At 42.7% G+C, this 14,218-nt stretch overlaps 2 protein-coding genes across 11 annotated transcripts in view; one reads left to right on the forward strand and one right to left on the reverse strand.

The window, feature by feature from the left end:
* ANKRD26 (ankyrin repeat domain containing 26) overlaps positions 1-10,913 on the reverse strand; it is a 94,660-nt gene extending 83,747 nt beyond the window's left edge. For 5 of the 10 annotated variants that reach the window (XM_050804484.1, XM_050804475.1, XM_050804474.1 and 2 more), the window contains exons 1-5: positions 10,500-10,896; positions 5,496-5,610; positions 5,160-5,333; positions 4,209-4,315; positions 1,108-1,178 (exon numbers count right to left, since the gene is read on the reverse strand). In XM_050804484.1, the coding sequence (XP_050660441.1) occupies positions 1,108-1,178; positions 4,209-4,315; positions 5,160-5,333; positions 5,496-5,610; positions 10,500-10,741 (709 nt within the window). In that variant the 5' untranslated portion in view covers positions 10,742-10,896. Of the gene's footprint in view, positions 1-1,107; positions 1,179-4,208; positions 4,316-5,159; positions 5,334-5,495; positions 5,611-8,892; positions 9,039-10,499 lie in introns of all 10 variants that reach the window. The other 5 variants (XM_050804482.1, XM_050804481.1, XM_050804478.1 and 2 more) reach the window with 4 other exon arrangements.
* The window catches only part of RAB18 (RAB18, member RAS oncogene family), a 539,744-nt gene that overhangs the window by 147,265 nt on the left and 378,261 nt on the right, over positions 1-14,218 (forward strand). The window lies entirely within an intron of this gene.

The following is a 14,218-nucleotide window of genomic DNA, read 5'->3' on the forward strand; positions in this document are numbered from 1 at the left end:
AGGTTTGAACTGCACAAGTCCACCTATATATGGACTTCTTCACCTCTGCCACCCCAAGACAGCAGGACCAACCTCTCCTCTTCCTCCTGCTTCTCAGTCTACTCAACATGTTGACAAGCAGGATGAAGACCTCTATGATAATCAGCTTCCACTCAATGAGTAGTAAATACATTTTTTCTTCTTTAATGATTTTCTTAATCATAATTTCTTTCTTGTAGCTTACTTTACTATAATACATTATATAATATGTATATGTAATACATGTTAATTGACTATATTATCATAAGGCTTGCAGTCAACAGTAGGCAATTAGTAGTTAAGTTTTGGGGGAGTCGAAAGTTAATGCAGATTTTCAGCTGCACAGGGATTACCAGTCCTAACATGCACATTGCTCAAGGGTCAACTGTAATTAATATTCATTTAATAAACACAAATCATTTATTATAAAAATTAAATAGAATATCCTTTTTTTACAAGTCTAGTTCATTATAATGTGATTATAAAGGAAATACACAACATACTAACTTAAAAACCTTTTTTCCTATTTTTTTTTTTTTTTTTTGAGACGGAGTCTCACGCTGTTGCCCAGGCTGGAGTGCAGTGGCGCGATCTCGGCTCACTGCAAGCTCCGCCTCCCGGGTTCATGCCATTCTCCTGCCTCAGCCTCCTGAGTAGCTGGGACTACAGGCGCCCGCCACCGCGCCCAGCTAATTTTTTGTGTTTTTAGTAGAGACGGGGTTTCACTGTGGTCTCGATCTCCTGACCTTGTGATCCGCCCGCCTCGGCCTCCCAAAGTGCTGGGATTACAGGCTTGAGCCACCGCGCCCGGCCCTTTTTTCCTATTTATACAAAAATTTCATATAGGAATTTAGGGATGATAACTAAGTAAATGAATTTTTTTCAGATAGTACCATTTGACATAATAAATAACTACAAGTAACTTCTTAAATAATTCTGAATTCTAAATTACCAAGAGAAATTAAGAAAAAATACACATGCACTTTATACACTGATTTTTTTAACTGCTTTTTTGTGATCAACACTTCCTTACTTCTACTTTTTTATCCATGGTATTTACCAAGAGTAATCCACTATCGGAAGTCTTACCTGAATTACTATTTTGAGAAGAATTTTTAGGTATCCTTTCTTCTTTATACTCTGGAATTAGTTGGTGACTGCTATGTATAGAAAAATGTAATATATAAAATTATTTTAATACGGATACAAAAAAATATTTACCAAATATCTCAAAATCTTAGAGTATTTCAGCCAACATCAGAGCTAATAGCAGAACTTTAATTATCACATACACTTCAAATATGTGAGCTCTACAAACTTTCTTTTTTTTTTTTTTGAGACAGAGTCTTACTCTGTTGCTCAGGCGGGAATGCAGTGGTATGATCTCGGCTTACTGCAACCTCCGCCTCCCAGGTTCAAGTGATTCTCCTGCCTCAGCCTCCCGAGTAGCTGGGATTACAGGCGCCCCTCACTAATTTCAGCTAATTTTTTGTATTTTTAGTAGAGACAGGGTTTCACCATGTTAGACAGGCTAGTCTTGAACTCCTGACCTCGTGATTCGCCTGCCTCGGCCTCCCAAAGTGCTGGGATTACAGGCGTGAGCCACTGTACCTGGCCCAAACTTCTTATTAAGCTTCAAATTAAAGAAGAAAAACAGTAAGGTAAAATAGTTATGAAGTAAGGGCAGTATAGCTCAGCAAATTAACTAGAGTTAGCTTGACATAATGGAAAGTGTTCTGAACTCAGAAGAAGTCCTAGCTCTGTAACCAACAGCTATTTGTTTTTGGACAAGATGTTTCTCTTAGGCTCAACATCTTCTAAAAAATAAGGATTTTACTGCCTTATTTCACTACAGTTATAAAGATTTAACAAGGTAACACTTTTTAAATGCTCAGAGAAATAGTAAAGAAATGGAATAATTTGTTCCTGAATCTTCTTGCTAAAACTATTTTGGAATCCCAAACAAAACCCAATTAAACATTTCTCCAAGGGTTCTAATATTCAAATGTTGCCACTTTCAGAAAATATTACTAAGTCCTAATTTTGGTTATTAGTTATTCTATTCTTTGTGGTTTCCAATCTGAGTAAATTTCATAATTTGTAACTGAATTCACTTATAAATATAGCATCTCATTAAACTAGATAACAGAATTGTCCCTTATTACTGAACTAACTGATCACAGCAAGGGCAGAAAAGATAAATAAAAATAAATAAAATAAGAGATATAATTTCATCCCAGGAACTTTAATAAAGTTACGTACACAGATAATTTGATATACTTTACCAATTTAGTATCTTGCCTGTCTGTGTAGAATTAACTACATCTACTAACAGACATAAGCATCTTGCATGCTCATCTTTGTAAATTACCACCAAGGCTAAAAGGAAGCGACAAAAAAGAGGCCTCTTGTCTCACTGGGGTATTATATAGAAGTCCTTTGATGGCAAAAGCCTATGCTGAGTTTACTTATCTAAAGTAGGCAAAGATTTAAATGAACAATTCTCCATTTCTTCTCTAGTCTGATATAATATATTACAATTGCAAGTCAGCTAAGGGTCAGGTAAGAGCCACCCGCAGGCTTAAAACAATATTACTAATAATGGTGGCCAGGTGCGGCAGCTCATCCAAGCACTTCGGGAGGCCGAGATGGGTAGATCTCTACAGCCCAGGAGTTCGAGGCCAGCCTGGGTAATATGGCGAAATCCCATCTCTACAAAAAATACAAAACTTAGCTGGGTGTGGTGGCACATGCCTATAGTCCCAGCTAGTCGGGAGACTGAGGCAGGAGGATTGCTTGAGCCTGAGAGGCGGACATTGTAGTGAGCCAAGATGGCACCACTGCACTCCAGCCTCGGTGACAGAGCCAGACCTTGTCTCAAATAATAATAACAATAATGGTAATAATAGGAGTCACAGTAGTTTCAGCTAATGATGCCAATAAGCATGGGCTAGGCACCGAATTAAATGTTATATAATCTTACTTAAATACAACCACCTTGAGATATATTTAGTATCCCCCTTTTCATATCAGAAAACATTTGGTGATAAGTAAGTTCCCCAAGCTTACACACTTAACAAGTGGGAGAGCAAGGAATGAAATCCACTCTTGTGTGAATTTAAAGCCTCTTTTCTCTTTATCACCCATCTATAGCTTGTCTTCAATAAAGGAAAAGTTTATCCAATTAAAACTGTCTTTCTTCCCTTTGCCCATACCAATTAAAAATAAAAACATCAAAATATACTAAAAATAGAAAAGGAAAAAAATAATGAAACTACAGTATCTGGTAATAGCAATCAATAGTCACCTAGGGATAACCTAAGTATTCTTCAAAGAACACAGCAACTTAAAGCCAAGAGGCACCCAAAAAAATGATTTCAAACTGCTATTGATGTTTAATACAGCATTTCTGAAGGAAAAGCGCATAAACAGAGGTTAGAACATCACCATAAAAGGGTTAAGAAGTTCAATATTGAGTTAAAAAGTTGCCGGGCGCAGTAGCTTACACCTGTAATCCCAACACTTTGGGAGGCCAAGGCGGGCGGATCACGAGGTCAGGAGTTCGAAACCAGCCTGACCAACATCATGAAACCCTGTCTCAACTGAAAAAAAAAAAAAATACGAAAATTAGCCAGGCGCGGTGGTGCATGCCTGTAATCCCAGCTACTCAGGAGGTTGGGACATGAGACTCACTTGAACCTGGGAGGCGGAGGTTGCAGTGAGCCTAGATTGCGCCACTGCGCTCCAGCCTGGGTGACACAGGGAGACTAGATATCAAACAAAAAAAAACAAAGTAAACTAAAAGTTAAAGTCTACATTTTATAAAACTTATAGAACTGGTAAGAAACCTCATTAGCTAACAGATCACATGGCCAAAAACATGGGTTTACAAATAACAAACATCAGTCAATATTATGAGAAGAGGAATCCTACTGTATAGTCTTTTATATTGCCCACTCCAAGCAACTGCTTTTCTACCTGATTTGTGTTGCTATTTGTCACTATATCCCCATAATTGTGTTAATCTTCTTATTAATATTTCTGACTTGAGTGAGAAACAGCAACAGAATCACTGTTGCCCCTCAAGAACAACCAGCAGGTTTAAAAAATCTGTAACATGCAAAACGCAGATCTAAAAAACCTTCTAAACACACAGGTTTAAAAAAACAAAACAAAACCAGCTACTGTACCTTTCCAACTTATCCACTGCATTTACATTTGCTTTTTTCTTTATTAAAAATTCCACCATTTGCTGCTTTTTTCCATTTACTGCAACTAGAAGTGGTGTGAGGTCATCCTGTGAGACAGCAAAAACAATTTAAAATGCATAAAATGACATATTTCTTGGCTGAACTGAAAACCCTATGTCAGATCCTATGAATTGAAACATATAAAACAGAAAACAAATAAAAAAACACTTGCTTCCCTTGAAACACCCCTCCTCTGCCTCACCACATGAACTCCAGTCATCTCCAAAACTCACTTCAAACGTTTACCGGTTTCAAGAATATTTGCTTCTATCACACCATTTGGCATGGCATATTGTATTTATTGTATTGTTTCCCATCAAAACCAAGAGCTTCTAGGCTGGGCACAGTGGCTCATGCCTGTAATACCAGCAGTTTGGGAGGTTGAGGTGGGCGGATCACCTGAGGTCAGGAGTTCGAGACCAGCCTGGCCAACATGGCAAAACCCCATCTCTACTAAAAATACAAAAATTAGCCGGGCATGGTGGTGGGTGCCTGTAATCCCAGCTACTCAGGAGGCTGAGGCAGGAGAATTGCTTGAACCCAGGAGGCAGAGGCAGAGGCAGAGGCAGAGGTTGCAATGAGCCGAGATCGTGCCTCTGCACTTCAGCCTGGGAGACAGAGTAAGACTCTGTCTCAAAAAAAAAAAAAAACAAAGTAAGATTTGCCTGTAACAAGTTGTGTTTTCACAAGTATTTACAATAAATGCATTAAAAAAGGTGCACTGCCTAATAAGTATAAACATTTAAAGTAAAATCTTAGACAAGTTATTTTAAAATACTTTCACTCAGGGAATGCTTGCGCTTCCAAATATGGAAAACTAACCCTTACATATGTTGCTGTTGAAACAAATGCATTTCAAATATTGTAAAAATAAAGTTGGTTGATCTATACCTTGTTTTTTGCTTCAATATTTGCATCATACAAAAGCAGCTTTGTTGCTACTGGTATGTCCTCATTATAGATAGCATAGTGGAGAGCAGTGTTGCCATGGACATCGGCAAGATTTGGATCAGCACCATGTTCTAGTAGAATAGTTGCACATTCCTCTTCCTGGCATTGTACAGCCTGCCAGTATTAGACCAAGAAACAGATCATAAATTCTAGGAATGCAAAGTAAACACATCACAGGTTTCACCAATTAGTTATATTTTAATGAGATAAATTCATTTTCATTCTATGTATTTAAGTCAAATCCATCTCATGCTGAAAGAGCTGGCTCCTATATACCTTCATCAGAGCTGTCCTGTTTTCGTTGTCACAGACATTGAGCTGGCATTTTCTGTCCACCAGGAGAGTTACTACTTCTGGATGACCATTGGCACAGGCCAAATGTAGAGCCGTCCTAGGAGAGCAACAGGACTTTTTATAAACTGTAGTGCACTGTCTCAAAACACACAATGATTCATAAAACTATAAACATTAAATAGCATGTTGATACGGTTTGGCTGTGTCCCCAACCAAATCCTAAACTGCAATTCCCATGATCCCTACGTGTGGTGAGGGGGACTCAGTGGGAGGTAACTGAATCATGTGGGGGTGGTTCCCCTATGCTGCTGCTCTTGTGATAGTGAGGTTTCACAATATTTGACGGTTTCATAAGGGGCTTTTCCCCCTTCTGCTTGGCACTTCTCCTTGCTGACACCATGTTAAGGACATGTTTGCTTCTCCTTCCACCATGATCGTAGTTTCCTGAGGCCTCCCCAACCAGGTTGAACTGTGAGTTAATTAAACCTCTTTCCTTCATAAATTACCCATATAATAAAGGGTATGGCTTTATTAGCAGCATGAGAACAGACTAATACATATGTTAATCCTCTGCCTTCAAAACAAGTATTTAATTTTCTTCTGAAAAAAGTACAATACTGATTAGCTCTTACTACTCACCACATTAATGAAAGAGCAACCTATTTGAATAGAAAAGGCTTGACCTTTGGATTCAGTTCAACTTGGGGTTGAATCCTACTTTAAGCTCTGTCATTTACTCATTACGGCTTAGTAAGTGCCTCAGTTTCCTCATCAATAAAATGGGGATCAAAATAGTAGCTATCTCATAGGACACCACTGGGATGCTTAAATGAGAATCTATGCAAAATGTTTAGAACAGTTCCTAGCACAAATAAGAGCTCAATAATTCTTAGATATAATTACCATTACTACTGTTTGACAAAAATGTTTAATTAAATGAAATGATACAATTATACCTAGTTGACAGTATGTTTTAAAGACCAGAGATAAGGCCAGGCATGGTGGCTCATGCCTGAATCCCAGAACTTTGGGAGGCTGAGGTAGGATGACTGCTTGAGTCCAAGAGTTTGAGACCAGCCTGGGCAACACAGTGAGACCCCATCTCTACAAAAAAATTTAAAAAGTAGCCAGGCATGATGGTCCACACCTGTGGTCCCAGCTACTCAGGAGGTTAAGGCCAAAGAATCGCTTGAGCCCAGGAGGTTGAGGCTGCAGTGAGCTGTGATCATGCCACTATACTCTAGCCTGGGCAACAGAGAGAGACCCTGTCTACAAAAAAATAAATAAATAAAATTAGAGATAACACTGTATTTCAGTGATTCTACGAGGCTCATTTTCTCACATTTCAACATCTCTGACATTGGAATGCCACTTGCAATTCATGATTTATTACAACTATAATTGGAAGCATTTTTAAAATTGAAAAACAAACTTTTAAAACAAAGTAATTCTTACTGTGTTTTCAAGAAACTTCAACACAAAGAAACTCAGGATTCAAATGAATAGGTTGGCTCATTTTATTCAATATTTAGATTTATAGAATATATGCAGGTATTTCCAATGACTAATATTAGTGTTTAAGACATACATTTTCAAAAGGACAGTTAAAGGTTATCTCTTATAATTTCCTACCTTCAGAAACACTTTTGTTTAAAAAGAGGGGCTGGGCGCAGTGGTTCACGCCTGTAATCCCAACACTTTGGCAGGACGAGGCAGGCAGATCACTTGAGGTCAGGAGTTCAAGATCAGCCTGACCAACATGGTAAAACCCCATCTCTGCTAAAAATACAAAAATTAGCCGGACATGGTAGCACGTGCCTGTAATCCCAGCTATTTGGGGGGCTGAGGTAGAAGAATCACTTGAACCCCGGTGGTGAAGTTGCAGTGAGCCAAGATCACACCACTTTACTCCAGCCTGGGTGTCAGAGCATGATTTCTTCTCAAAAAAATAAATAAATAAGAGGAGGGAGGAAAAGTTTCAACTGAGATTGCCCTAATAGTCTAATTTTAAATCTCTCAACTTGCTCAGGCTGGGCAGGTATGTAAACATAAAGGTTTTAAGGATGGAAAGGTCCTGAGAGATTAAAGTAGACTATGTTGCTGGGTGCGGTGGCTCATGCCTGTAATCCCAACACTTTGGGAGGCCAAGGCAGGCAGATCACTTGAGGTCAGGAGTTCAAGACCAGCCTGGCCAACATGGCAGAACCCCATCTCTACTAAAAATATAAAAATTAGCCAGGCATGGTGGCACGTGCCTGTAATCCCAGCTACTGGGGAGGCTGAGGTAGGAGAACTGCTTGAATCCAGGAGGTGGAAGTTGCACTGAGCCGAGATCACACCATTGCACTCCAGCCTGGGCGAAGAAGCGAGACTCCATCTCAACAACAAAAACAAAACACAACAACAAAATAGGCCAGGCGCGGTGGCCCACACCTGTAATCTCAGCACTTTGGGAGGCCGAGGCAGGTAGATCACGAGGTCAGGAGATCAAGACCATCCTGGCTAACACGGTGAAACCCTGTCTCTACTAAAAATACAAAAAAAAAAAAAAATTTAGCCATCCCAGCTACTTGGGAGACTGAGGCAGGAGAATCGTTTGAACCCGGGAGGCAGAGGTTGCAGTGAGCTGAGATCTGGCCATTGCACTCCAGCCTCGGTGACAGAGGGAGACTCTGTCTCAAAAAAAAAAAAAAAAAAAAAAGAGAGATAGTACACTATGTCTGCTACATAACAGGTATTCAGGTTATGTCTGATGAATAAATGGATTGAAAGAATGGAAAAATCGTTAGGGAGTTCAATATTTTTAAATAAAATTCTTATAAAGTAGAGCAATTCTTTTATTCTTTTGCAATAATATTTATTTATTTATTTATTTTTTGAGATGCAGTCTCGCTCTGTCGCCTAGGGTGGATTGCAGAGTGCAATCTCGGCTCACTGTACCCTCCGCCTCCCAGGTTCACCCTATTCTACTGCCTGCCTCAGTCTCTCAAGTAGCTGAGACTACAGGTGCGTACCACCGCACCTGGCTAATATTTGTACTTTTAGTACAGAAGGGTTTCACCATGTTGGCCAGGCTGGTCTCCAACTCCTGGACTCAAGTGATCCGCCCTCCTCAGCCTCCCAAAGTGCTGGAATTACAGGCGTAAGCCATTGAATCTGGCCTAATTATCATTTATATTCGGTATTTTTATTGTCATGAGGACACAACTAAAATAAAATGATTGTACCTGTTTGCATATATAATAAATCTATAATAAAAACGTATATGGTAAAATACATACATAAAATCTATAAATACAGATAGAAAGATACCCTTTTTCTTTTCTTTTTACTTTTTATCTTCTTATTTTTTGGTGGCAAGAAAAAAGATCAGATTTACCTTACATTTTTAATAGAGACAGGGTCTTGCTATGTTGCCCAGGCTAGTTTCGAACTCCTGGGTCAAGCAATCCTCCTGCCTGGGCCTCCCAAAGTGCTGGGATTCCAGTCATGAGCCACCGTGCCCAGCCAAGATCCCCTTTACTTCTGAAAAGGATAAAAGTTGTCAGACGACAGCAATCCACCAAAAAAAAAGGGGGGGGAATTATTTTTATGTGTGCAAGATTCATATTCCTGCTCTTTTCCCAAGGATTACTTCATCAACAAATTCTCAGTAGAACTTTTATACATACTCATTGCAGAAATCATAAAGAAAAAGGAAAGAGTTTGACTTATTATACAAATGCCCAGAAATAACAAATTTTGCCACGTTTTGTACATATTTTCAGCTAACACAAGACCAGTCTGTATATACATATCAAACTGATATTGTACAATCAAACTGATTTTTTTCTCACTTGAGATACCAAAGTGTATCCTCACATGCCAATATACTTCTGTATCTATTGCCACTTTCTTTTCATTTTTTTTTTTTTGAGATGGAGTTTTGCTCTTGTTGCCCAGGCTGGATGGAGTGCAGTGGCATGATCTTGGCTCACTGCAACCTCTGCCTCCCAGGTTCAAGCGATTCTCCTGCCTCAGTCTTCTGAGTAGCTGGGATTATAGGCTCCCGCCACCACGCCTGGCTAATTTTTGTATTTTTAGCAGAGACGGGGTTTCACCATGTTGCCTAAGCTGGTCTCGAACTTCTGATCTCAGGATATCCGCCTGCCTTGGTCTCCCAAAGTGCTGGGTTTACAGGCGTGAGCCACCACGCCTGGCCTCTACTGCCACTTTCAATGGTCACATATTATCATGCACTGACATTTATTCATAAAATCCATTCTATGGATTGCTTAAGCAATGCCAACAAAAACAAATTACATGTCTGTTTCCTAAAGGCATTTTATTTCTTTTTCTTTTTGAAAGATAGGGTCTTGCTCTGTTGTCACTCACATACCTCACTGCAGCCTAGAACTCCTGGGCTCAAGTGATGCCCCTGCCTCAGCCTTCCAAGTAACTGAGACTATTAGAGATGGGCGGGGGGTGAGGGAGGGCCTCGCTATAATGCCCAGGCTGGCCTTGAACTCCTGGCCTCAAGCAATCCTCCCGCCTCAGCCTCCCAAAGTGCTGTGATTACAGGCGCGAGCCACCGCGCCTGACAAATAAAAGATTTTATAGAAATAATTTTTAACCCAGAAGTTGCTATATTATGGAAACTGCTTATCTCATTATGCACCTTTCCATAAAGTATATGACATTATGTCTTAAATGTGTACATTAAAAATAAAACGCTGTACGTGCTTTTGTTCGTTAACTCACTTTAAAATTGTCACTTAAGTTCTAAGGGGATTTCGGGGGGATCGGAAACCAGCTAGAGTTCTGGTTTTTTTTTTTTTTCTGCTCAGAAAGGCGGCCTGGGAGCTGGAGACCCGCAAGGTGGTCACCGTCCCAGGGGCTGCGAAGCCCGTGGGAGGCTGATCCAGGCCCCAGGTGGCTTCCACAAACAAGGCCCCTCTTCCTGCCCGCCTACCCCCGTGGCATTCAGTCCAGGCTTGCGACTATTACCTGTTCATCTTGTCTCTATCGTTCAAGCCATTCTTCCTGAGCAAAAGGATCTGCTGCACTTTCGCCACATTACCCGCGCTGGCAGCTTTGTGAATCTTGCCGAGATCTCGGTCTCGGACGTGGTAGCCGGGCTGCGAGTAGGCGCCCTCCCCGAGCTCGCCCCCGCCGCCCGCGCTGCTCCTCCGCCGCCGCGCGAAGGAGCCCAAGGGCGATTCGCCCTTCTTGCTAAAAATCTTCTTCATGGCCCAGGCGACCGGGCTTCAGAGACACCTCATGTCTCTCTCGCCTTTTAACGGCCCCCGGAGCCCAACATAGCAAGTCAGCCCCGGCTGGCCGCGGCCTCCCAGAGGAAACTCCGCGGTTTCCAATCTTTCCCTCCGGGTTACCAAGCAAGCGAAACCGCTAGACACAAGTGCGCATGCGCGCCTCGGACTGCAAGGTCCATGCGCGTGCGCTGGAAGACCCAGTGGCCCCCAGGGTGCTCCGTGCGCATGTGCAAGGCCCAGGCCTCGCAAATCTCGGAGGCTGTTTGGGAGCAGCCCTGCGTTGCTGTCAATTCAAACATTGTTCCATTCAAACAAATGTCGGTGGGAGTTTGGCTGAATGTTCAGGAGGTTTGCGAAAAGAACCCTCGCGCCTATGGGGAAGCAGCCTTTGCGCATGACTGGGACTGGAGTAGCGTGGAGTTTTAAGATGCTGAAGGCCTCTTATCCGAGAAAACTCTCCTAAGAAACTCTCAATCTCCGTATCTCTCAGTTTATTCCCCTTCCACGTCCCTTTGGGTTCCAGCTGGTCTCCATGAGAACTTAACAGATGCAACAACAGAGGGCACAGGATTTCGGAGATCGTGGCAATATGTGTTAAGTGCAAACTTACGAGGAGAAACCAATGCACATTCTCAGAAGAAATGAAAACGCATTTCTGCATGCCTTCTTCCCCCACCCCTTTGCCTTTGGCCCCGTCTTACGTTCTATTTTTTGTTTTTAATTTTCCAAGGTTACATCTCTCTTTTTTCCCCCCCAACAGAATCTCGCTCTGTCGCCCAGACTGTAGTGCAGTGGTGCAATCACGGCTTACTGCAGCCTCCACCTCCTGGGCTCAACAATCCTCCCACCTCAGTCTCCCGTGTGAGTAGCTGAGACTACAGACGCACGCTACCACGCCCGGCTATTTTTGCATTTTTTGTAGAGACAGGGTCTCGTCATGTTGCCCAGGCTGGTCTCCGACTCCAGGGCTCAAATGATGCTCCCATCTCAGCCTCCCAAAGTGCTGGGATTACAGGTGTGAGCCACCGCGCCCAGCCTAGATTGAATAATTTGACAACAAATTGGAATTAGCAACGCAGATGCCAAGCGTCTGGAGTCTCAGCAGAAATTGCTGCTGGAATGCACCTCCATAGCTCTGGACAGCTATAGGGTCCCTGTGGAGGAGATGGCTGGCCCCAGAACAGGAGTCTTTATTGGCAAGAGAGAAATGAGCAAAAACAAAACAACACTTCTCAGGCCTCTCCAGCTTAGCTAGATCAAATGGTTTTGATGTGGGAGAGTGGTTTCCACTATCATCACCAAGAATTTTCCTCCTATACTAGCCCAGCTAGAAAGTTATGTTGTCTCCTCGACATTCCCCAGGGTGATCTATGAAGCTAGTCAAGTCCCAGCACTTTGGGAGGCCGAGGCAGGTGGATTACCTAAGGTCAGGAGTTTGAGACCAGCCTGGCCAACGTGGTGAAACCCCGTCTGTACTAAAAATACAAAAATTAGCTGGGCGTGGTGGCGCATGCCTGTAGTCCCAGCTGCTCGGGAGGCTGAGGCAGGAGAAACGCTTGAACCTGGGAGGCAGAGGTGGCAGTGAGCAGAGATCGCACCACTGCACTGTAGCCTGGGTAACAGACCAAGACTCCATCTCAAAAAACAAAAACAAACAAACAAAAAATACTCAAATGTGGAGAAGACTGACTCTGAACAGAAGACTCTGACGTTTCCTAATGCATCCTGAAATGAGAGCCAAAGACATTACCAGTCTGGACAGATATAGGAATCACACACCACCCTCCAGGTAAGTTGTAGAGATTTGGTTGACTATAGTGTTTTTGTATAGACCAGAGATACTCAAGGACTATGTTAGGCCAGCTCTAAGGTGTTGAATTCGTCAGCCAAATGCTGGATCCCCAAAAAGTCCAGAGTAGCTGGGACTACAGGCGCCCGCCACCACCCCCAGCTAATTTTTGTATTTTGTTTAGTAGAGACGGGGTTTCACCTTGTTAACCAGGATGGTCTCAATTTCCTGACCTCGTGATCCGCCCGCCTTGGCCTCCCAAAGTGCTGGGATTACAGGCATGAGCCACCGTGCCCGGCCAGATAAAGCTCTTTAATTCCAGTTCAAGGCTGTCACACGTTTTCTCCTTTTAAGAGTTACCAAGAAATTCATCAAACCCTTTTCCAAAACTGGTTCATTCTTTGAAATGTGTCTTCCCATGCATTCTGCTGTATCTGTTGAGGAATAATGAGACTATAATTAAACCATGATTAGAACATAAGGGCTCAAGGGTATTGAGGCCCATCTGCCTGTATCTCCTGGAGATCCAAGACCTGGGATGATCACAGTAAGGAGGCCACAACACTAAACAGAAACATGTTCTGGGAACCTTCTTTTTTTTTTTTTTTTTTTTTTTTGAGACGGAGTCTTGCTCTGTCCCCCAGGCTGGAGTGCAGTGGCGCGATCTCAGCTCACTGCAAGCTCCGCCTCCCGGGTTCACGCCATTCTCCTGGCTCAGCCTCCCGAGTAGCTGGGACTACAGGCGCCCGCCATCTCGCCCGGCTAGTTTTTTGTGTTTTTAGTAGAGACGGGGTTTCACCGTGTTAGCCAGGATGGTCTCGATCTCCTGACCTTGTGATCCGCCCGCCTCGGCCTCCCAAAGTGCTGGGATTACAGGCTTGAGCCACCGCGCCCGGCCGGGAACCTTCTTTATTCTAGGTATTGTGAGAGTCAGTGAGGAAACAACAGATGTGTCATTCTTCAGTTCAGGGAGGGAGGCAAATTTCATGTTTAGTGCCACATTAAGGGGGAGCACAGAGGGCCTACAGCATCATGTCAAGAGAAGGGTGGTAGGTCAGGGAGAGAGGCACATGCAGAAGTGATGTCAAAGCTGAGATTTAGGGCTGGGCATGGTGGTGCAGGCCTGTAATCCCAGCACTTTGAAAGGCTGAGGCTGGCGGATCACTTGAGCTCAAGAGTTCGAGATCACCCAGGGCAACATAGCAATACCTTGTCTCTAAAATTAAATTAAATTAAATTTTAAAAGCCGAAACTTAGAATAAACAGGAGTTTGTCAGAGGGGGGAAGATGGGGGAAAAAAGTACATCCTAGAAAGAAATAATGTGTCAGCCAGGTTTCAATCAGGAGAGAAACCACCTAGTAACCTGAACAAGAAAATTTTAATACAAATTATTATTTACTATAGAAGTTTTGCATGTTAGCTTGTGCCTGTAATCCCAATTACTTGGGAGGCTAAGGCATGAAGATTGCTTGAAGTCAGGGGTTTAAGACCAGCGCCAAGACCAGCTCGGTCGGGGAGACCCTAACCCAGCGGCGCTAGAGGAATTAAAGACACACACACAGAAATATAAAGGTGTGAAGTGGGAAATCAGGGGCCTCACAGCCTTCAGAGCTGAGAGCCCCGAACAGAGGACAGAGATTTACCCACCTATTTATTAACAGCA

This window comes from Macaca thibetana, chromosome 9, assembly GCF_024542745.1.
Source record: "Macaca thibetana thibetana isolate TM-01 chromosome 9, ASM2454274v1, whole genome shotgun sequence".
Classification (NCBI taxonomy): Eukaryota; Metazoa; Chordata; class Mammalia; order Primates; family Cercopithecidae; genus Macaca; species Macaca thibetana.